At 47.7% G+C, this 24,501-nt stretch overlaps 1 protein-coding gene across 1 annotated transcript; it reads right to left on the bottom strand.

Moving 5' to 3' along the window:
- Positions 1–10,876: 10,876 nt before the first annotated feature.
- On the bottom strand, positions 10,877–20,568 carry KLK6 (kallikrein related peptidase 6). Its single transcript, XM_075537873.1, has 5 exons — positions 20,523–20,568; positions 19,400–19,556; positions 14,746–14,993; positions 13,344–13,480; positions 10,877–11,056 (listed from the first exon to the last, which is right to left on the bottom strand). The coding sequence occupies exons 1-5, from the start codon at positions 20,566–20,568 to the stop codon at positions 10,877–10,879; spliced, it is 768 nt and encodes a 255-aa protein (XP_075393988.1).
- Positions 20,569–24,501: the final 3,933 nt, after the last annotated feature.

Raw genomic sequence — 24,501 nt, 5'->3', positions numbered from 1 at the left:
TGACAGTAGATGATGTAACTGCCACAGAACTATTACAAGCAAACTTGCAGATGTATCCTAATACATACATTCGTACATATTACTAATGGCGATAGAAACCCACTGCTGTCGTCGATTCTGACCCATAACAACCCTACAGGACAGAGCAGAAATGACCTTGTAGGATCTCCAAGGTTGTAATCTCCAGAGAGGGAGGAGCCTTGGTGGTGCAGTGGTTACAAGTTGGACTGCTAACCTCGAGGTCAACAGTTCGAAACTGACAGCAGCTCCAAGGGAGAAACACAGGGCTTTCTATTCCCATAAGCAGTGAGAGTCTCTGAAACTCACAGGGCAGTTCTACCCTGTTTTATAGGGTCACTTTGCATCCACACTGATGCAATGGTAGTGAATTAATCTCCAGGGAAGCAGACTGTCTCATCTCTTTCCCACAGAGTACTTTAAGTCCGCTAGCCTTTTGGTTAGCAGTCAAGTGCTTCAGTGATGGTACCACCAGGGCAGCTATTTGCCAATGATTAGATGTACCAAAAAACAAACAAACAAAAAAAAAACCCACAAGAACAACAGAACCTCACAGAGGGTCATGAGGGTTGTTTGTCATCAAAGACTAGAATACATTATAAGTTTGGGACTGCTTGGCTATTACATTTATAAATATCATCACGACACTCTTTCAAATTTCTTAGTACTGGATATAAAATGGTCCTGTGTCATGGATTGAATTGTGTGTCCCCCCCGCCCCGCAATATGTGTCAACTTGGCTGGGTTATGATTCTTAGTGATTTGGAAATGGTGAAATGATGTCATCATCCTCCACAATGGGATCTGATTATGGGATCTCATGTGATCAGCCAACCAGTTGGAAGGGGGTTAGGGTGGGCTGCAACACCCTGACTCAGGTCACAGCCCTGATGCAATGTCAGGGGGGTTTCCCTGGGGTGTGACCTGCATCACCTTTTATCGTATAAGAGACAGAAGGAGAGAGAATTAAGTAGAGAAGCAAAGACCTACTACCACCAAGGAAAAAAACCCAAAATATCAGGGAGCAGAGTGTGTCCTTGGACTCAGGGTCCTGGCGCTGAGAACCTCCTAGACCCCAGGGAAGATTGATTCTGAAACACATAGAGATCGCCAAAAGATGATGAACCCAGTGTGATGGAAAGTAGATCAGGCCCTTCCCCCAGAGCCCACACAGAGAGATATCATCCCCCTAGAACTGTGCCCCAAACAGGTTTCTAGCTTCCTTCCTAAACTCTCATGGCAGAGTGGTTAGAGATTTGGACTGAGATCTGCAAGGTCAGCAATCCAAAACCACCAGCCACGACTCAGGAGAAAAGATGGGGCTTTCTACGCCCATGGAAGAGGTACAGTCTTGGAGCTCACAGGGGCAGTTCTACCCTGTCCTATAGGGTCATTGTGAGTCAGCATCTATTCAATGTCAATAAGTGAGAAACTGAGGAAACAAATTCCTTTTATAGGATACTAGGTATCTGAGACAATATGATTACAACTTACATATCATAAAATCAATTGTTCATTCTTCATCTGGAGTTAGAGTTCCTGTAATAGGTTCCATTGAACATGCAAGCACTTTAAATATCAAACATTGGGAGATTTTTTTTTTTGAATCTGCTACTAGGATCTTAAAAGTTTCTGAGTGACCATTTAAGATGCAACAATTGGTCTCTTCCCAATCAATGCAAAAAAAAAAGTAAACAAAATCAAAGACTCAAGGAAACTCTTTAGTCCAAAGAATCAATGGCCTACGTGAGTCTCAGCCTTAACCAACCAGAGAAGAAAAACCAGATGATGCGGTATCCGCCATTCTAGCTGGGATCACAGAGGAAGGTTTTGAACGAATGAGGGACAAATGTAGAACAAAAGTCAAATGCCATAAAGGACCTACTGTCTAGTTCTTCTGGTCTCAGGAGTGTGGAGAGTGGTGTGTGCATGGTCCCTAAGTTCATTGGACTAATTGTTTCCATGTGTCTTTTTCTTTTTTTAAATCATTTTATTGGGAGCTCTTACAGATATCATAAAATCCCATAGTTCAGTCACATCAAGCAATATTGTACAATTGATACCACAATCAGTTTCAACACATTTTCTTCCTTCTTGAACTCCTTGATATCAGCTCCCCTTTATCCCTTCCCTCCCCCACATACCCACCAGGAACCCTTATTATTTTTCCCCCTTAAATATTGGTTGTTGTTTGTGGGGGGCATAACACACAATCCAGTATATCCATTCACACACAATTTTGTTTTTTGATCCCATCGAGTGGGGTTATATAGTCATCAGTGCTATCAGATCCCCATTCCCCCCTTTCCTCTTCCCCTCACCCCCTTTCTCTTCCTGTACCCTCTGGGAACCATTACTTCTGTTACTGTTTCTGAAGGGTTATCTATCTTGACTTTCATGTACAGAACCATCGTACATATACAAATGAACATGCACACATCTAATCCTTGTGTCTTTCAGTTTTCATCACTCTTCTTTCCTCCAGATGGGAGGAGACTAAAAGTTGCACCAAAGTAGGATGTAAAACACTGTCCTTGTGAACTATGTTTGGCCAGTGGACCATGGCATTTCTTGAGACTCTGGTCCTGAGCCCTCCTAACCCCAGGCCTAGTGACACACTCCCTCAGGGTGTTTGGATACAACTAAGAAGTCTTCATAACTTTCCCCCCTGTGTAGGTCACTTTCAGGGGGTTATTTGCAGCAAACACACATGCACATCTATAAATATTCCCTGTCAAACCTATGGGGGAGCCCTGGTGGTATAGTGGTTAGGCATTGGGCTGTGATCCTCATGATCGGCAGTTTGAAAGTGCCAGCAGCTATTTGAGAGAAAGACTTGGCTTACTTCTCCCAAGGGGGTTGCTATGAGTCAGCAATGATTTGATGGCAGTGAGATTGGCTTTGGGTTTGATCAAGCCTATGAATATCGTCCACTCTCTGTCCCACACGTGTTCGTGCTGTGGGTCTACTCAAGCATCTACTGGCAGGTAGCTCATGATTATTGCAGGAGCATTGACCCCAGGACAGAGGGTGATGGAAGGCAGAATGGAAACAGGAAACATTGGGCAGAAGTGAGATCTGTGGTAGGACAAGGTGGTCGTTACACGCTCTGATGTCAATCAGAGACTTAAGAGTGAAGGGATGGAGTTTAGCCTGTCAGTCAGGTCACAGCCTGATGACCTCATTTGGAGACACTAAGGAGATAAATAGCTTACTGGAAGCAGGACACAGACACACCCCTTGTGAAACATGCTTGATGACAAGACACATGGAGCTATGCCAGGGCCCTTGGAGCTGAAGGAGCCACATGGAGACCCCTGCCAGCGCTGAGATCCTTCCACTGCCACTGGATCCACAAGACCTTTCACCCACAGGCCTGTGATCTTCCTGTGTTTGGTGTCATTGAATGTGTTTCGTGAGTCTGCAGAGGAATTTAGAGATTGGTATTAGACATATGGGCTAATATTGGACTTATAGACTTGATCTGGACTGGGCTGTATATAAGACTTTTTCTTTTTTTAATCTCCCCTCCTCTCCATAGTAGTGGAGTTTTCATATTCTGCAAATGCTTCACCCATTATCATATAGAAGCCATAGCTGGTTTCAGAGATCAGCCAGTAATTCCATGCCTGAGACTTAATGGCTAAACAGCTAGGGTTGGCACCAACACATAAAAGCAGAGCTTCAAAAAACAGAGTGAAATTAAAATTTTTGCCTTCCTCATCAGGACGTCTGGTTCCTCAACTCTCTGAGCACAGTATGAGCTTCCCTCCTTGCTTCTGGGCCTTGCTGACTGAAAAGAAATCCACCTATTTCCTTTGTGAAAATATAAACAAATAGCCCAACTCTTCGGGGGTGTCAGCAACCTGGAAAAAGAATTATGATTAAAATTGGGTGGTTTCTGCATCTTCGTGTTCATCTTTCTCCAAACGTGGTTGCTTCTTTCTAAGTGGGGTGGGGGGTCTATCAGCTTTATTCTGCAAAAACATAACCTTTTCTCCAGGTGACAAAATGGACCTGGATCCCAAACGCGATTTCCATCTTCTTGGGACTCAGCTTTCTCTGTGGAAGTAAAAATGTGTTTATCTGCCCTAATATTGTTACAAACTTTTAGTAAGGAGACAATTTTTTTGGTTAAAATGACCAAATGAACTTTGTCACACCTAAGATTCCTTTTCTCCCCCTTCTGTTTTAACAGTGAAGATTCTAAAGCACTGCTAGCAATCTCAGTTAACTTGTTTGGTTTTCAACCAGTAAAACTACTAGTTAGATAGCCTTCATTGTTAGGTACATGTTGGCTGCCACCTCTCAGAGGATCCAGAGAGCTGATTAATTGGGAGAACTTCCTACCATACTTGGAAAGACTGAAAAAATTCTTAATAAATTTGTCAGCTGTTCTTGAAGTAACTTACCAAGCAGATATTTTTTCTCCAAGTTTACCAGTAAGGTTACAGGTTCAATTAAGAACTGTTGCCCATTGGGCTTCTTGCACTGTAGGATTTTACAATCTTGCAGCATTCTGTCTTGGTTAACTTCTCTCATTCCCTCCATGCTGGATTTAGAGGAAGTTAATGGCCCACTATGAGAAATCATGTCCCTCACTGCCCCATAGCTCTACAGGGGACAATACTGGAGACACAGTGTGGGAATTGCACCCAATGTGATCCCGCAACACTGAGGCAAAACACTAAGGGGATGCAACAGAACAGCAAGGGAATGGATAAAACTCTTTCTTATATACATATGAGTGCCTATGAATTTGTTTCTCTAGTCAACCCAGATTGACACAGACAATGAGAGGATTGTAATGGATGCATTGAAACAAAACATATATAAATATTTGCATGGAAACGTCATGATCTGCTCTGTAAACCTTCACCTAAATCATGATTGAAAATACCAAAGAGAGAAGAAAAAGACCTGTCTTAGTGGTCTGATAGAGACCAGTGGAAAGCCTGGGACAGTAACCTTTAGACACCTGTGGGGTCTGAGTCCACCCCCAGGGTCACCTTGTAGACAAACAGCAGCTAGACCGACAACGTGAACAGTAATATCTGTGAGGAATACACTCCTCGGGGCTATTAATCCCATGATACAAAAAAGGACAGCATTTGACCCACAACAAAAATCAGAAGGCAGGAAGGGACAGGGAGAAAGGGAGGGATGGAAACGGGGAACCCCAAGAAGAAATGCGAGGCATGCCATTACACTGAGGGTACTGCATCCAACGTCACAAAACAAAAACGTCGCCTGGGGTCATTTGTTGAACGCGCAGTGGATCTGCTTTGTAATTCTCCACACAAACCACAATGAAACCCCCAAGAGAAAAAAAATAAACGTAGAGGCCTGTGGGGGAAAGGCCAGCCCCCCACAACTAATTGTGGGTTCGATAGGTACAATTGTACTGTGTGTATTTATATTCATATATAATAAAGTCAAAGAGAATAAGAGATAGATGAGAGATTGAAATAATGGAGTCAGACACACTTCATGGTAGCATGCTCACCTCACCTTGGTGGTTCAAGTGGAGATGGGAGAGGGCAGGAGAGAGGGGGAGGGGAAGGAGGACAAGGGTAGAGGAGACAGAGGAGCAAGGACCGGGAGAGAGGACTGGGAGAGAGACCAAGGAAGAGAGCTCTTTATTGCTAACCCAGGCTTATATATCTTTTGGGGACAAGGAAGCCCCCTAATTACAAGTAAGGACAAATGTCACAGGTAGGGGTTGTGCTATAGATACTACAGTAATGGGAGGGGGACAATCTAGTGTTGTACACGCAAGAGGAAGGGGAGGTATTGGGGGTACACATGTGACAAGATGGGCGGACTCTAGAGCCATGATGGTGGCCTAACCTTGATTGCCCTTGAACTGGAGACTTAATTTAGCCTAAGCTTTCAGGGCACACAATCCATTGTCCCTAACAGTGGGACATGAACCCTACCTATTGTGGGAAAAAACAATGGTGTCTTCTTGCTCTGGATGGCTGGAGTCTTCAGGGAGATAACTTGACAATCATTTACCATTAGTTGCAAGCAGTGTACAAAGTCTAACATATATTTGGGGGAGACAACTTGGGAGTAATCTTTCTGTTTCCCACAGAGGCCTACTGTAGGTTGCAAACTAAATTATACTTGTTGTCTTATCTTCAACTTATGACAACTCATTTATAATCGGAGGAGCCGTGGTGGCATAGTGGTTATGCTTTGGGCTGGTAACCGCAAGGTTTGCAGTTCGAAACCACCAGCTACTTCCTGGTGGAAAGAGGAGCCTTTCTACACCCGTAAAAAAATTAGTCTCAGCGTTGGACAGTGTAAAACATGACAAAATAATAATTTATAAATGATCAAGGGTTCATGAGGGAGGGAAGCGGGAGGGGGAAAATGAGGAGCTGATACCAAGGGTTCAAGTAGAAAGCAAATGTTTTGAGAATGTGGGTAACAAATGTACAAATGTGCTTGACACAATAGATGTATGTATGGATTGTGATGAGTTGTAGGAGCCCCCAGTAAAATTATTATTTTTTTTAAAAAGAACAATGCAAAAATAAATAAATAAGCATGATGCTAAAATAATTAATTTAATCTTCATCATCACTTATAAAATGAATACTATTAGATTAAAAAGAGAGAGAGAGCATCACAGAGGTTAAACAGTGTGCCCAAGGCCTCACAGCTCGTAGATGCAGACCAAGTACTTACATAAAGGTCTTCATAAAGCCCGGAAGAAAAAAAAAATTAGTCTCAGAAACCCACAGGGACAGTTCTACCCTGTCCTATAAGGTCTCTCTGAGCCGGCATCGAATCGATGGCAGTGAGTTTGGAGTTCTTTAGATTTATAAAATTGAAAGAAAAGAAAAAAAGCGGGGGTGGGGGTGGGGAATGCCTGGGAATCGGGAGCTACACAGCAAACTTCCCTTTGCTTACCGTGCATCGCTCCTCTCCTCTCATACCAGCCTGGTGCAGCACATCCTGGGTGCAGCCCTCTAGTGGACACCGGAAACCAGGAGCACAGGGACGGAAGTGGGACGAGAGGATTGAAATGGATGATACGTTGAAACAAAATGTATATAAATAGGTCAATGTCAATGTCATGATCTGCTCTCCACACCTTCACTGCCTTGGAGAATACTGTGGCCTCCCCGGAGGAAAGGCGAGCTCAACGAAAACCTTTAGAACTTCCAGGGGCTCTCTCTGGCCTGACCCTCTGTCACCCAAAGCTATTATTGTTAGGTGTTGTCATGGCAGTTCCAACCCACGGCAACCCCGCGTGTGACAGACGACAAGTATACTCTATGAAGTTTGGGTAGATTTTGTCCCTCCCATATGCCCCCTAGAGGAGGTTGAAAGGAAATCAGGCAACCATTAGGCGCCTGTGAAGAAAACCCCAAACTGAACATGCTCCTATTTAAGCCCCTGAACCAGGTGGGAGGTACAACTGGGTGGGACAAACTATGTCCAGGTGCGTGACATCATCCAGGTGGGTCTTACTCAGCCAATGGAGTCAACCTATACCATCAACCAAACCTTCGCCCAGCCAGGGGGTGTGTGAGAATAAAGGCAGAGAGCACACTCTGGTATGCTCTTTAACTCTGCTCCTGGTCAGAGATAGGTAGAAGGCAAGGGTCTCCCTCCCTTGCGTGGGCACACATGTACCTGCTCAGGGGCTGCTCCAGTCTCACAGCCTCTGGGCCCATGTGCTCTCAGCCTCTAGGGTTTTGCAGCAAGGCTTCTTGGGATTCCCCCCTCCCCTCAAGATCCACACGCATGGGTGCTCTTTTCCACGTGGTTGTTTGTGACCAGTTGTGCACCCCTTTGAGACGGCAACACCTGAAACTTCTCCTGTCCTTCCTAAAAACCCACTTGGATCGCAAAACAGTCTTCGGTGTGAATTTTCTTTCATAGGGTGAAGTCAAGACCCTAAGTATTGTCAACTCCAAAAACCTCACACTGTCTGAGGCTTTATGATAGAGTCTGGAGGGGTCTTTGGCCGATCCATCAGATCAGAACTGGGGAGGACAGAGGTGATGACTCCCTCCTATTTGCATGTCTTGGTCTTCCTTATGTGGACCTTTAGCCTATGTGCACATTCTGCCTTCATCTTACTATTGTCGACGTTCCGTCTAGTCAGTGTGTAAGCTCTTTCTTTGTCTTTCCTGGAAGTAGCCTGCTCCTCCCTGCCTTCCCGGATTACCAAGGGGATTGCTCAGGGCTATTGTCCTTTCCTGTTTCCTTAAACTTCACTTTGGTAGCTTGGCGGTCAGAAGGTGAATGTGAGGGACTCAAAGAAGGCATTTGGACTACTTTTACGATTTAGGAGAAAACTCAGGCTCTGTCAGGGGTGCCTTTGCTTTTAGTTACTAACTCAACTATCACTTCAACCTCCTTCCCAGTCCCCTGACCCCTATTTTCTACCCTTTGGTCCCTCTTCAATAGCATCCTAACTCAACAGACCTTCTATGTCACCCTACGACTTTCAGGAGAAAGTCCCAGCCTCACTAACTATCCTTCAAGGTCTATGGTAGTTGGGTGATAGTATGTAAATTAGACAGTCCTGGGTAATCAAGTCACCTCTCCTGGATGTCAGAAGCCTTTGCTATAAGAGTGAGGGACTCTGGGGAATGCCCTCTCTCTGCCACGTCCCTTTTCTTCTTGCTGGGACTTCATTAGGATTCTGTACCTGCCTCGAGGGCTGGCCTCTGACCCTGACAGCCGCTGTTGCCCTGCCACGTCCCCACCAACCTTGGATCCACGCGATTCTTCACCCACCGGCCTGTGACCTTCCTGCATCCTGCCTCACCCTTCTGCACCACTGGCATGTGTCTACGTGTGTCCACCTGAGTCTGAAGAGGGACTTATGGACTCGCTTCGGACTCATGGACTGGAGTCGGACTGGAGTGGGGTGCCTTCTTGATCCAAAAAGGCACTGGATAGAAAGCTCTCTCTTATACATAGATGAGTGTCTCTGGGCTGATTTCTCTAGGCAGCCCAGCCTCACACAAGGTCCTTGGGGATCTGACCCTTGTCATCCTCTTCCATCTTATCCCGCCTCCCTCTCACCCACACATCGTGATCTCCTAGCCTTCTCACCTCCCTAATTCTGCTGCCTGTTGGAAAGACCTAATGGCCGAGGGAGAGTACAAAGCAAGGGAGTCAAGGATGGGTCTTCCCAGAAACCAAATCAATGTCCTTCGAGGTCATTCTGACTCACAGTGGCCATGGAAGACAGGGCAGAGTGGCCCATCGGGTTTCTTAGGCTTTAAATCTCCTCTTTCTCCTCCAGAGTGGTGGGTTCAAACCCTGGGTCTTTCAGTTACTAGCCCAATGTTTGACCTGTTTCTTTTCTTTTCTCCTTTTTTTTTTTTTGCTTGACTCATTTCACCATTCTCAAACTCCAAAACACTCACTGTCACATAATCAATACTGACTCCTAGTCACTAGGACCTAGTGACCCTATAGGACAAGGTAGAACTGCCCCATGAATTTCTGAGGCTGGAACTCTTTGTGGGAGTAGAAACCTCCTCTTTCTCCCGTGGAGCAGCTGGTGGTTTCCAAAGACTGTCCTTAAGGTTAGCAACCCAACGTGTAACCACTACACCCCCAGGGCTCCTACTTCACCAGTAGGACGTCATATATCTCCTTGGGTGAAAAATCCCAGTGGTTTGTAAAGGAGAAATGAACATCTCTGGGTGCCAGAGATGCAGAAGTGAGAAAAATGGCAAACAGCACTACGGATAGGAGAATCCACTCTTTTTGATAAACTTGGGATATATCACACCCTGGTCTCTGTGTTTCACACGTTCAACACCTTGATGCTTTCCTGTGGGGTACCATCCCCCACAATCGAATGGGTCCAAGGGGCGGTTGTGTCATTGAAGGGTAAAACTCAAGAGACATCAGACAAGAAAAAGTATACAGTTGCTCACTTCCCGGTCAGCCATGATCTCAGCAGCCAGGTCCGGGTAGAGAGCGAAGATATATTTCCAATCACAGCTTCTATACATTTAGGGAACATATAAGCCCCCCTGATTACAAGTAACCACATACATAACAGGAAGGTGCTGTACAATAGGCATATGCATCACAGGAGGGATGAGCTAGGGGTGTACACACAATAGGAAGGGGAGGCACGGGGGTCCTCATGTGACAAGACCAGAGGGCCCTAGATTTAAGATGGCAGCCTAACCTTGTACCTCCTTGAGTTGGCTCGACCTTGTCTTTGGGCTCTCCTTCAGGGGAACAATCCACTATCCTTATCAGCAGGGAGTGGGTCCTACTAGGGTGGAGGAGACAATAGAGTCTTCTTGCTCTAGATGGCTGATACCCTCAGGGAGATAACCTCTAAGCAGCTGACGTCCAAGTGTACAGTCATTTAGCATGTGTCATATATGGGGTGGGGAGACAACCTGGGGAAAAACCTGTTTCCCACACTTTCCAGAGACACTCATCCCCCCCATGAGTTTCCATATGTCTTTATTTCACAGGTAAGAGCATCTACACCATTTAGGAAGTCATCAGAAGGACACCCAGGTAAGTGGAGGAACTGCAACGCCATTTGAGGTTCATCTAGGCTTGTAACTAACTACTTGGTAGGAAGAAATTAAGGCCATGGAATGTGCAGGGCAAAGGGGGAGATGCTTACAAGGACTTTCCCTGCATCCTCTGTGAGGTGGGTGTCTTATCTTTCTCCATGTCTTCCCGGGATCCTGGTGATGCAAGCCTGGCACTGGGGTAAAATTGGGGAGAATGCCTGTTTTCTTGTCACCACCTTCCTTCAGATCAAGGATTGTATAAGGGTATGGGGGTAGAAAAGGCAAGAACTTGTTGGGAGATCATCTGGAACCAGCCAGTGGAGTGGGAGGTGTCAACATTGGGATGTTTCCTGGTAGCGTCTCCTGCTCTTGATGGTGTTTTGGATCCAATTGAAATAGCGGCAGACGTTGGTGTAGACTCCTGGTTTCTCTTTTGACCCACAGGGGACGTTGCCCCAGGAAATAAGGCCTCGGAGACGGTCTCCACACACCAGGGGACCCCCGGAGTCACCCTGTGAAGAAGAGGGCAAGAGTCAGATGTAGACATACAGAGACAGAAAGACAGGAGGAGAGAGATACAGACAGATGGATACATGAACTGACAATCAGTGGCTACATGATACATGATAGATGTAAATAATAGATGAGGTAAATAGCAGGTCTAACCTACTACCCTAGGTTAGGGTTAGGGTTAGACCTACTGTTGACAGATGATAATAGCTGATAGATTTTAGATGATAGAAAGATAGCCAATTGTAAATAGATAATATATGAATAGATAGGTGTTCAAGATATAGATGATAGGTGGTAGGTGTAGGTAGCTAGATGGAGAGATAGAAAGATCCCAGAGATGGAGGAGAAAACACCAGGACACAGCGAGGCAGGTGGTGAGAGACACGGTCACAGACCTGGAGGAGCCACATGGAGCAGTAGAGAGCCAGGAAGACCAAGATCTGGTGAAGCACAGAGCTCAAGTAGGAAAGAAGTGGAGCAAAGTTTAGGGCGGAGTTTGAAAGTCTGGGAAAGCTGCAAAGGTACCAAGAGGGGGTGGGGAGGAGAGCCAGAGAGGATGGAAGAAAGGGAAAGATTGAGAGAGACAATAGTGAATTGAGAGGAATAAAGAGAGGGGGGAGGGAGAAGGAACTGGGAGAGAGGGAGCTAGAGAAGGGAAGGAGAGAGAGAGAATGAGAGCAAACATATCTAAAGATTCTATCAAAATATCCCAAGACCTTGAAGAAAGTAGAGGCAGGAAGGTACTGGGAGAGACGTAACACCTGAGACAGGAGGCAAGGAAGGCCCAGAGAGAGAAAGAAGATGCATCCTCTCCAGGGGTTTCTCGCCACCTCATCCTCAGATCAGAGTCAGAAAGGGTGCTTGTGGGTCTGTTTCTCCTTATGCCTTTCAAGGCATGCGAACCGATTTAGGCATAAGAGACTCAGGCAGTGAGCTCTGAGGACCCAAGCAGAAGATATCAAGGGCTGTGGAGCCCTCTCTCCAATGGAGGGTCTCCTCCACCTCCTCCTCCTCCTCCTCCTCCTCCAAGTGTGACTGTTTTTAAGCAGGACTAGTGAAAGAGAGTTCTTTCTCTTGAAAGAAAGTAGCATGGGCTACTAACCCAAAAGGTTGGCTGCTCCCAGAAGAAAACCGTCCACCCAGAAGACCATTGTGACCCTCCCCATCAGTGAAACCTCCATAGAGCATCGTTCTACTGCGACGCCCCCAGAGGGGCCGCAAGTCAGAGTGGAATCCAGTGGAGTAAGGAGGGCAACCCCCTCAGTAGACCAGCCATCAGCTACCTTATTGTGTCTCTGTGGTTTTTTGTCGCTCCTCATCTCTCCTTGTCTCTGGTGGCTCTGTGCTTTCCTCTTTGCCTGTCCCCGAAGTCCCTCTCTGGGTTGTGATTAAGCCTCTGTTCCCTTTCTTGCCTCTGGATTTATCCCAGCCTGGCTCTGTTAAGGCTCCTTTTGGGTCTCTCTCTCTCTCCCCCCTCCCTCCCCTCTTTGTGCCTCTGGCTGTATTTTCATGTCTCTGCCCTTGAAAATTGGTGGTTCAAACCCACCTGCCGCACAGAAGGAGAAAGATGAGGGCGTTTGCCCTGGTAAAGAGTTACAAACCCTCTGAAGCCCTCTGTAGGGGCCACTAGGGGTTGGAATCGAATGGCTAGCAGTGGGTTTGGTACGGTCCTTGGCTGAGTGTAATGGTTTAAATGGCTGTCTCCCAAAAGATACATCCGCGCGGCACCTATCCACGCAACTTTTATTTGTCTTGTTTTGTTTTTCATCTGTAATTCAGAATCTCAAGATGAGATCATCCTGAATTAGTTGCTGTTAGTTGCCATCGAACTCACAGAAACCCCTGTATGCAGAGTAGAAAAATTTCTCCATAGGGCTTTCAAAGCCTTTTGGAAACAGGTCATCAACCTTGTTTTCCAAAGGACTTTTGGGCGGGTTGAAGCCACCAACATTTTGGCTAATAGTCAAAGCACTTACCACTTGTTCTTCCTAAGTAAGGACTCCTCCTGGATTAGGATGGAGCCTAAGTGCAAGGATAAGTACTTAGGAGAGGAAAGGAGGCCCCGGGCCAAGAACGACCTGAAGCCACCAGAAGATGGAAGAGACGATGGATTCTCTCAGAGAGATTTCAGAGAGCCCACAGCCCTATCTACGCTTTGATTTCATGCGTCACCCTCCACCACAGCGTGAAGGATAACTATTTGTACTTGTGTCATTAGGTTGGTGGTAATTCGTTACAGCGGTCCTGGGAAATGAATGTCTTTCTGGCACATTCTAGGGGCCTCACCTGGCAGGAATCTCTCCCGTACTTCTCGTCCCCGGCGCACACCATGTTTGGGGTGATCTGGCCCGGGTAGGCACGCTCACACTCTTCCTGAGGCACCATGTTGACGTTGGCGCACTGGATGGTGTCAGGGAAATTCCCTGTAGAGAGCAGATGAACCAGATTCACTCTGTGCCCTGCCCATGCTAACTTTCCACGGCACCTTCCTTCCTACATGGCTTTTCCTAGGAATCCCCCCAGCAACCAACCCTCTAGCTCCTGTAAACGCCCCCTCCCATCCCCATTGGACCCTCTTTCCCATGGAGTCCCTCTTCCTAGTAATCTCTCACTCCCAGGCCCTGGGTCCACCTTCCCTGCTTCTAATTGGTTCTTCTTTCCACCATTCCTCCTTCCTCTAGAGGCCCATGATCTTCAGGAATTTCCCCTTTCCCGTGAATCCTCGTTTCCTGTCTGGTTTTCCCTATTAGTCTTTCCAGTGTTGGATCTCTCCTGCTCCTCCTTTCGTTGGATCCTCTCTTGCCCATTGGTTCTTTACAAACTAACCTCATTTCTCCCCCATTGACTTTCCCTTCCTATTGGTCCTTGATTCCACAATCCAGCCCCCTTACTGATCCTTGACTCACTGGCCCCTCCTTCTTCTACCGACTTGTCTTCCTATTGGCTCTTTATACAATAGTCCTCCTCATTGGGATTTCCCTAATTGGCTCCTCTCCGCCCCGCACACACAAGCTCTTCTTACCTATCCAATGGTCCACCTTCCTTATTGACTCTTCCCTCACAAGTCTGTTTCCTTCGGTTGTTCCTGTTCAACTCATTTCTTCCACACATTCCTCCTCTAGTGATCCTTCTTGACTATTGATTTTTTTCCCTAACCCCTCCCCCATTCCCTCTATGTGCCTCATCCAATTGACCATCCCTGCTTGGTCATGCTTCCCCTATTATTCCCTCTTCCATTCCTTCAGGCTCACGAATACATCCTGATCCACCCCTTTTGACCATTTCCCGCCTTCTGATTCATCTCTCCCCTCCGACCCCCCTCTTCTGATTGAGCCTATCTCATTGTATGTCCATCTCTGACATATGCCTCACCCACTGGTCTGTTCACTCACTGACATTCCTTCCATAGTGGTCCTCGCTCTCCACGGACCCTTCATCCATTGAGATACTGACACACAGGTCCATTACACAGTACTCCACCTTGCCCATAGCCCCTCACCTCTCCCACAGCCCTCCCCTTTGATCCATGTCCCTATTGCCCATCACCCATTAGTTCTCTGCCTCCCTGTGCCCCATCATCATTGGACCACCCCTTCCACGATCCATTGGGATTGGCCCACCTCCCCCTGGGCCCTCTCTTCCATTGGTCCCCGTTTTTCATGACTATCGGCCAGTTCCCCCGACTGACCATCGGCTGTCTTCCCCCAGCCTAGAATCTGGCAGCTGGTTCTTCTGGAGGAGCAATCCCTCTCCAGGGTAAGGGGCTTGATGAGGTTTGAGAGATGGGCTGGTCGTGCCAAGCGTAACAGCATGATGTCCTGGTCGTGGGTGGCTGCAGTGTAGCCCGGGTGGGTCACGGTTTGGACAACAGCGATTTGCTCCTGGGAGCTCTCAGTCTTGTGAAGGTTGTGCTTTCCCAGGAAGACCTGAAGATTCCTAGAAAGGAGGAAGGGAGACTGGGTCTCACCTGGAGCTCTTGGGGCTACAGTCGAAGTCTCAGAATGGGTTGGCTCATCGTCTGATAAGTCCCGGGACCTGTTCCTCCCACCGTCTCCCCCAGCTTTGGAAAGGACAACTCCATCCTTCTAGAGTCACTTTGATGGAAAGTCTCATTCTTATGATCTTATTTTTAATTTTTTTATGAAACCATTTTATTGGGAGTGAATACAGGTATCATATCACTCCATAGTTCAAGCACATTGAGCAGTATGGTACAATCGCTAAAACATTGAGTTTCCAAACTTTCTTTCCCGATTATTATTATTATGAATGATCTTAAATTCTTTTTCATATGAACCATCTCAACCAATCCCACTTTTCCAACTCAATGACATGGATAACATTTTTCAGGTTGTGCAACCATTCTTTCTTTTAAAAATCATTTTATTGGGGGCTCTTACAACATTCCACATTTATTGGGGTCTCTTATAACATTTCACACATCAGTTGTGTTCAGCATATTCGTACGTAGGTTGCCATCATCATTTCCAAAACATTTTCTACTTGAGCCCTTGGTATCAGCTGCTCTGTTTCCCTCTCCCCACCCCAGTGAATCACTGATAAATTATATATTATTATTTTGTATCATACACTGTCCGTTGTCTCCCTTCACCCACGTGTCTGTTATTTGCCCCCATTGTGCAACTGTGCCTGCTACCCTTTTCCAAATCATTCCACTGTCATGGACATAAACTTGATGTTCCCTAAGCAGACCTTTCCCTGGTTCCCATCCATCTCTCACAATCATGGATAACCTTTGATGTCTATATATTGACTTCTTTCATATCAGCGAGGCCCTTTACTCTTTGTCCTTATTATTTTTACCGAGCCCTTGTTTACTATACTCAAGAGCTGCAAAGCCTTCCAGGCCAGATTGCAAGAGCCTCTGCGCTCAACTTTGGCATCCCGGAGTCCTTGAGACCAGGATTACAAGGATGAGTAGGGACACCTAGGAACCGTTCTGGATGCTCCTGATGTCATGTCCCACGCCCAAGCCGTCCAGATGTAACTTTTGCATTTCTTTCACAGAATATCCAGAACCTGGTCATTCCTCACCCCTTCTACGTCTACCCTCTTGATCCGAGCCCCACTTCGTTTCTCACCTGACCTGCAGCGGTCATATCTCTGCAGTGCATGCTCTACGTTTACCTCTGTGCTCCTCTGCTCTACTTGGCTCGCAGGGGCTGGAGATCATCTATCTTCCCACCCCTTCCTCAGTGCCCAGTGTAATGATGCTTGGCACTCAGTGGGTGCATTTCCTCATGTTTGTAGAATGAGTGGGTGAGGATAGTTGGTAGTGGTGGGGCGATCTCAGGCCTACCTGAGCTTGTGGGGAGTTCCCCCACCCCATGGTCCCGCTGTGCTAGAGTCTGTGACTGTTAAATGGGGTCCCCAATCCCCTCACAACAGAAGTGGCATCTATTGGTTTCCAACAGATTTGAGTTGTCCGTTCTCCCTTCTCTGAGCCTGTTTTTCCTAATCTGAAGGAAGGCGGGTGCCTGTTGTAGGGGGTGCCGAATGCAGAATGTGACCCACTGATCAAAATGGCAACCCCCCTCCGAAAGAAAAAAATCAAACTCACTGCCATCAAGTCGATGATTCACCGTGACCCTCTAGGACAGGGTAGAACTGCCCCTGTGGATTTCTGTGACTGCAACTCTCTGTGAGAGTAGAGAGCCCCACCTTTCTGCTTCAGAGAGGCTGGTGGTTTCGAACTGCTGACCTTGCACTTAGCAGTCCAATTGGTAACCATGGCCCCACCAGGACGCCAGGAACAAAATGGCAGCTATGATTAATGGAACCAGTTAATACATTGTATCTTATTAACTGTTTAGTATATTTTATGTCTAAATATATATATTTGTTTGACATATAGATGTTTGATATAGATATCAAACTTGATATATATATGTTTGACATATATATATATATATATATATATATAAACCTTGATATATAGATGTTGGATATTGAATAAGGAACACAGTAGAAGAGTCGATGCATTTGAATTGAAGGGCTGGAGAAGAGTGTTGAAAATACCATGGATGGCTAAAAGGACAAACTGATCTAAGTTGGAAGAAGTACGGCCAGAGTGCTTCTTAGAGACTTCATCTTACATTCTTTGGGCATGTCAGGAGAGACCAGCCTCTGGAGAAGGACATCATGCTTGGGAAAGTGGAGGGGCAGCGAGGAAGAGGAAGGCCCTCAAGGTTGACCCGTGGCTGCATCAATAGAGAATCAATCATGAGGATGGCCCTGGGCTGGGCATGGTTTTGTCCTGTTGTTTATAGGGTCGCTCTGGGTCGGAGTTGACAGGATGGCACCCAACAACAACATAGTCTGTTGAAGGTCAACCCTGCTCCTCGCCTTTCCCATGTGATATACCGGTGACCATGGAATCCATTTAGACTCCTGGTGACCCTGTGTGTGTGCGAGTAGAACACTGCTCCATAAGCTTTTCAATGATTGGATTTTCAGAAGTACATCACCTGGCCTTTCTTCCAAGACACCCCTGGGTGGAGTTGAACCTCCAACCTTTTGGGTAGCAGACAAGAGCATTAACCGTTTGAATCCCTAAGGACTCCCCCACACTTTATGTGTACACACACCTGTTGCCACTGAGCTTATTTCAACTCATAGGGACCCTGTCGGACAGAATAGAATTGCCCCAGAGGGTTTTCAACGTTGTCCACTTACAGAAGCACGATGCTACATCGCTCTCCTGAGGAGTGGCTGGTGGGTTTGACCCACTGGGCCACCAGGGCTCGTTCCACATCATGTCAAGCCAACAACCAAGCCCATTGCCACTGAGGTCCATTCCAATGCATGTCAACCCAACCTATGGTTTCCAAGGCTGCAAATCTTTATGGGAGCAGAAAAGCTTATCTTTCCTCCATGGAGCCATCGGTGAATTTGAACTGTTGACCTTGCAGTTAACGATCCAATGATGATCTGACTGTGCCACCACAGTGTGCCATAAATTCAATACAATATAGTGCATAATATGGTAAAGATCTAGTTAATAATACAAGCAGCTCCGGTGGCTTAGTGGGTTATGCGTTGGTCTGCTAACCACAAGGTCAGCAGTTCAAAAGCACCAGCCATTCCAAGGGAGGAAGATGAGACTGTCTCCTCCCATGGTTACAGTCTTAGACACCCACAAGTTCATTCATACCCTGTCGTCTATGGTCACTATGAGTTGGAATTGGTTTGCTGGCAATGAATTTGAGTTTTGGTTTGTTTTTTTGAGCCAATAATATCTGGTAAAATTAATAAAACTAGTTATTCGTCCTTCGGGTTTCGTGCTGAGCCATAGACTCTCCTCCATATTTTCCCCATGCTTGGGTGACTTCACCCAGGCCCATGGCTTTAAATCTCACTTTCTGATGACACTTTAATTTTTACCTTGAATCCATGACCCTACATCATAAACGCGCCCACCTCCTCACCCCCCCATTCTCCACCACGACCTCTAACTTCTCCCCTGAACTTCAGTGACCTACTTGGCATCCCTAATCTCTCCAACTCTCAAAACTCACCGCCATCTAAACCAGAGGATGTACACTGGTACAGATCAGAGTTGGAAACACAGGGAATTCAGGACAGATAAACCCCTCGGGATCAATAATGAGAGTAGTGATACTAGGAGGGTGGAGGGAAGGTGGGGGAGAAAGGGAGAACAGATCACAATGGTCTACATATAACCTCCTCCCTGGGGGACGGACAACAGAAAAATGGGTGAAGGGAGACAAAAGACAGTGTGAGACATGGAAAAATAATAATAATTTATAAAATATCAAGGGTTCGTGAGGGAGGGAGTGTGGGGAGGGAAACGAGGAGCTGATACCAAGGGCTCAAGTAGAAAGCAAATGTTTTGGGAATGATGAGGGCAACAGATGTACAATGTGCTTGACACAATGGATAGATGGATTGTGTGATAAGAGCTGTACGAGACCCCAAGAAAATGATTTAAAAAAAATACAAAGCGACTCACCACCATCAAGTTGATGCCGACTCGGAACAACCCTGTAGAACCTGGTGGAACTGCCCCCTCCCCCCATGGGTTTCCGAGCCGGCAACTCTTTATGGGAGTAGAAAGCCCTGTCTTTCCTCTGAAGAGCGGCTGGTGGTCTCAAACGGCTGGCCTTGTGGTTAGCAGACCAACGCATAACCCACTACGCCACCAGGGCCCCTAGTAAGCATGCTACATACTCGACTAAATAGTGATCAAATAAATGAGGTCGTCCGATGGGACGTGGGGATGTCACCTGCTGCCAGAAGGCTCCAAGAGAACCCATGAGCCTCGTCGTGACTAGTCCCCCACGCACAGCATAGAGACTCACGGTTTCTTGCAGTGAGCAGCGGTGAGCACCCACTCTGGGTGTATGAGGACGCCTCCGCAGAACAACTGGCCTGAGTGGTAGAGGGCCGCTTGATAGGGGTGAGAGCTCTTGTCACAAGATGTCCCTTGCATCAACTTGTTCTTCTCCTCTGCCCCAGCTGAGTGAGAGCAAGTCTGAATCAGAGAGGACGTCTGGAGACCCAGAGGTGAGCCCCAACCTCATATGGATGACAGAGATCATGTCCACCACTTCCCACCTCCAAACTCACCTCCAGTCACCCCCAAACCCATTTTATCCCCTTCTCCACCCCATCTCCTTACTTCCCAAGCCAGTCCCATCGTTAAACTCTTGTCTATATTAGAAACAACCTTCCATCTTCAGTCCCATCTCTATCCCTAACCCCGAAGCCCACCACATCCTCACACTGTTCCCTGTCTTCGAACTCACCTCCCCCTTCCCCAGCTCTATCCCACTCACTGCCATTGAGTCAATGCAGACTCACAGTGACACTGTCCCTTTGGGTTTGCGAGATGGTAACTGTAGATGGGAGTAGAAAGCCTGGTCTTTCTCCCTTGGAGCTGCTGCTGGTGGTTTCGAACTGCCAACCGTGTGGATTGAAGCCCAACTCAGAACCACTACGCCAGCAGGGCTCCTTCCCCATCTGTATACCACCCCCGAAAACAACGCTATCTATAAACTCTTTAGTATCTTCAAACCAGCCCTTCTCCATGTATACCCCCATCCTTAACCCCAACCCCATCCACAAGCGCTTCCCCACTGTCAACATGCCTCCATTTTGTATTGATAGCGCCACCCCCAAAGTCAATCGTATCCATCTCATCTTATCCATCTCAATCGTATCCGTGCTCATCTTCTGCCTTCCTCTCCCCTCTCCATCGATTATAGTCCTGCCCCATAGCCCACCCTCCTCCCCCTTTCCCAACTATAGCCCCATCCCAAAGCCAACCTCATGCTCTAATGCTTCTTGAAACCAACCTCCGGCCTGGTTCCCCATCTGCATCTTCCTCAATTCCAGTCTCTTCCCATCAGCAATCACAGCCCCACCTCCCAAACAGCGCGGCCCAATCCCCAGCCCCCATCGTTCCCATTCCTTTCTTCCTACCTGCTGCGACCAGAACCAGTGTTAGAATCAGCGTCTTCATAACCATCCCTTAGGAGGAAAGCCAGAGGTTCCATTTGTTAGTGCCTCAGATTCCACCCAGGACCCCTCCCTCGTCTTTGTCCTCATCCTCTTCTTCCTCCCTGGGCCAACTCTGTTTCCTTGATTCTTGGTGCATGCCCTTCCGGTGTCTGCTTGCCCCACCCCGTGTCTTCCCAGACTCTGGAGGGCCCTAGAAGGCAGACATGAGAGGGAAGATCTGGAATCACCGGAATGGCTTTGATCCCATCTTTCAATGCCTCTCTGCTCTTGTTTGCATTCAAGCAACAGGAGAAGGTTCTCCTAAGGAGCCCCCTTAGCGTTCTCCACTCTCCCAATTTCCCCCTGCACCTGGCCTCCCACTCCCACACCTGCGGGTTTCTGGGGGATGTGGGGTGAGCCAGGGAGTGGAGCCCTCCCCATCTTACCTGCTGGGAGCTAGATGCCTACAGGAAGCCAAGGAGTGTTTGCAGGGAGAACGGGGACTTGGAAGGCAGCACTCAGAGGCAGATGGAGCAGCTGAGAGCAGAGATGGAGGGTCTGCAGGCCAGGGCTGTGCGGGCTGCTCCCTAGAAGAGATTGGTTGGTCCTGCTCCCAGAGGCTCCTACTGCTTTTAACCCCTGTCCCTCCAGGTCCCTGAGGCCAGTAGGTTGGCTCCACCCTTTTCCTCCTAACCCAGACTTCCCACACACATTCCTACCACCCCCATGGCTTGGCTCTGATGACCCTCTGACCTGAGTCTCTAGGGAGGGGAACATAGGTCCCTGAGTGCTGAGCTCTGGCCCTCAGTTTGGAGGAGAGAAAGGCTGGGGGCCTAGAACCCTGGGTCTGGGGAAGAAAGGATCCCAAGGGCTGAACTTGTAGGTCTGAGGGGAAAAGGCGTGGGGGTGGGGGCTTAGGTTCCTGGCTCTCAGGGTGGAGGGAGGCAACCAAGAGACCGCTGGGGACCCAGATTTCTGGGTCTGAGGGAGGAGGGGACAAAGGGCCCAGACTCCTGGGGTTGAGGGAGGAGAGGTTGGGGGCCCTGACTTCTGCATTTGCATAGGGTGGCATAGGGGCTTGGAGTTCTATGTGTGAAGCTAGAAAGGGTTAGGAAATTCAGATCCCAGGCCTTCCAAGTTGGAAGGGATTTAAAGTCTGGACTCCTGGATCTGAGAGGGAGGGGGCGAGGGCTTGTTCTCCGGAATCCCCAGACTTTTAGGGCCTCCTTAAGAAAAGAGTCTGGAGACCCAAAGGTTGGCACCCCAGGAAAGTGAATGGGCAGCTCCCCCCACCCCATATCCATGATCAGTCAGTAGCCTGTGGGTCTCACGCCTGGGTTCAGTTGGGTCAGGGCTGAATCACCAACCTGCTGGTAAATCCCTCGGTGGGTGACAACAACCGATCTCCAGGTCTGAGAGAGAGAGATTATGCATGAGAAAGTGTGTGTCACCATGCTGGCCCTGCCCCTGCCCTGGGCTGGGGTGCAGATGAGGCACTATGGGGAAAGGGCCCCCACAACAATTGGCCTTTGTCCGCCCCAGCACCCCAGTGCCATGCACCCAGCAGTTCCATTTCTCAACCTCTCTTCCTTCCCGGCAGGCGGCCACGTCAATAGCTTCCAATTGTCCCCTCCTTTTTGCCCTTGTGATGCAGTTCTGACTGTCCCTTAGCCTCTTCCTGGAAATGTCAGGAGTCTGGTCACTGTCCTCCTCCAAGCCCGCCCATCTCTGGAGGGCTCTCATTCCATCTCTCTCTCCTGGGACATGGGTTCGGTCATACAGTACCGCCATGTCTGTCTCTCTCTGCCTTGAAGCTTTTTTGGTGTTCCTCCCAGTCTCTACGTTGCTGTGTGTGCCTGTCTCTCTGCCTCTCTCTCCACTCGTTTATTTTACTCTCTCTAAATCTCTCTCGCCCCCTCTCTTTCAATTTCCCCTCCTTAAAAAAAGAAAATAAAATAAAAATTCCACCCGGGTTTGTTCTCTCTTTTCCTTCTTCCTGCCTTCTTCCCCCCACCCCCCCTTTTTGTCCTTCCTTTTTACTACAAGCCTCTTTCCCTCCTTCCTTCCGTCCATTCATTCTTTCTCAACGTCTACCTACGCATTTCTGTTTCCGAACCGTTTTAATGGCTCCTCCTGCAGAGGTCACACAATTCCATCACTCCACCCAGTCAAGCAGAGCTGTACCCTGACCACCCCACGCAACTCGACAACATTCTCTTGTACCTCGGACGCCTTGTCAGTGGTGTCATGATGATTATAATTTTTTTCTTTTTATTCCCACCTGATTATTATTTTTTTAATCCTGGCAAAAAAGAAATAGACACAGCAAAACATTCTCCAGTTCAACAACCTCTCCGTGTCTAATTCAGTGGCGTGATTATACTCTTCGTGTGGGCACGAGCATGATAGAGATCCCTTTCCAGATGTTCCTTCCACCAGCATGAACATAATCTCAGCGCCCCCTCATCCAAAACTCTGCCTCCTTCACCCACTTGTTCTGTTTTTCTTTTTAGGAGTTTTCTTGATACGGCATTCATGCCAGACACTTCCATTGTTAAACCACCTTTGTGGGAGTCACATAATCTGGTGTCAACTTGCACAGGGGTGGAGTCTAGCCTGTCAGTCAGGTCGCAGTGTGATGACCTCATTTGGAGGTGCCAAGGAGATAAATAACTCACTGGAGGACAGATACAGACCCACACCCTCTACTTGTCTTCTTGCTGACCAGCCACATGGAGACCCTGGATGGAACCAGAACCCTGGAACTGGAGGAGCCACGTGGAGATCGACGCCAGCGCTGAGTTGTTTGCACCGCCACGGCATCCACAAGACTCTCCACCCACTGGCTTGTGATTTTCCTGCATTCGACATCCTTGCATGAATCCAAAGAGGAAATTATAGACTGGTATCAGACACAGGAGCGATATTAATATTGGAGTTATGGACTTGATCTGGACTGGGTTGGGATGTTTCCTTAATATATAATTCTTTGATATAAGACTCCCTCTTACACACATGCATGATAGTCTCTGGATTTGTTTCTCTAGTCAACCTGGATTAATACAACCTTTAAAAAGAGGTGTATACGGAGGGAGGGCGAAAATGAGGAGCTAATAGAAAGGGCTCAAGTAGAAAGCACATATTTTGAGAATGATGAGGGCAACAAATGTACAAATATGCTCGACACAATGGATGGATGGGTGGATTGTGATAAAAATTGTACGAGCCTCCAATAAAATGATTTTTTAAAAAGTTTTATACACATCATCACAATTGGCTCTAATGCTCCCCCTCCTCTCCCACATACATTCATTTATTCTTCATCAGCACCTCTTTCTTCTCTTTCTCCACCTCCTTCCAGCCATCATCGTTCTCTGTACATCTTCGTTTCTCTTTCTTCTATCTCCCTCTCTTCATAACACTGTGTCCTCCTCTGTCCCTCCCTTTCTCCTTCTTACTATGAATTCCCTCTTGCTCTCTCCCTCTCTCTCTCTGCTTCTCTCCCCCTTCTCCCTCTCCTCTTTCCTCCCTTCTTCCTCTCTCTTTTCTTCTCCCTGTGATTCCCCAATTCAGTGTCAACACTCTCCAAGAGTCCCTCTCTACCTATCTCCCCCTAGTTTTCCAGGAGAAATAAATCCACGTGCAAGTATTCAGGGGTGGGGGGCAGGGTGTGTTCGTGGGGAGCTAGGGGAAGGGGAGACAGGAAGCAGTAGGACTTCTTATCAAGATAGACCAGTCCCTGACGAGGACATCCCGCTTGGTCAAGTGGAGCATTAGTAAAAGGGGGGAAGGTCCTTGATGTGATAAAGGGGCACAGTGGCTGCAACAAGGGTCACTGACATCACAGCCACCGTGAGGATGGCCCGGGATGGAGGTTCTGTGGCACGTAGGGTCTCTGTGAATTGGAATTGACTTGATGGCATCTGGCAGCAGCATGGTGGCTGGTGGAGCACAGGGGGAT

The sequence above is a fragment of the Tenrec ecaudatus genome, chromosome 18, assembly GCF_050624435.1.
Source record: "Tenrec ecaudatus isolate mTenEca1 chromosome 18, mTenEca1.hap1, whole genome shotgun sequence".
NCBI lineage: Eukaryota > Metazoa > Chordata > Mammalia > Afrosoricida > Tenrecidae > Tenrec > Tenrec ecaudatus.
This window is presented reverse-complemented; position numbering and strand designations above follow the sequence as displayed.

Bases quoted from the DNA above. Each gene is read 5' to 3' on its own strand.
- KLK6 (XM_075537873.1), bottom strand. From the start codon at position 20,568: ATGGTTATGAAGACGCTGATTCTAACACTGGTTCTGGTCGCAGCAG. The intron at 14,994-19,399 runs GTGAGTCTCTAT...CCTCCTTTCTAG, and splicing joins GCTGCTCACTGCAAGAAACC to GAATCTTCAGGTCTTCCTGG. The intron at 11,057-13,343 runs GTGAGGCCCCTA...TCTTCTTCACAG, and splicing joins ACGGGAGAGATTCCTGCCAG to GGTGACTCCGGGGGTCCCCT.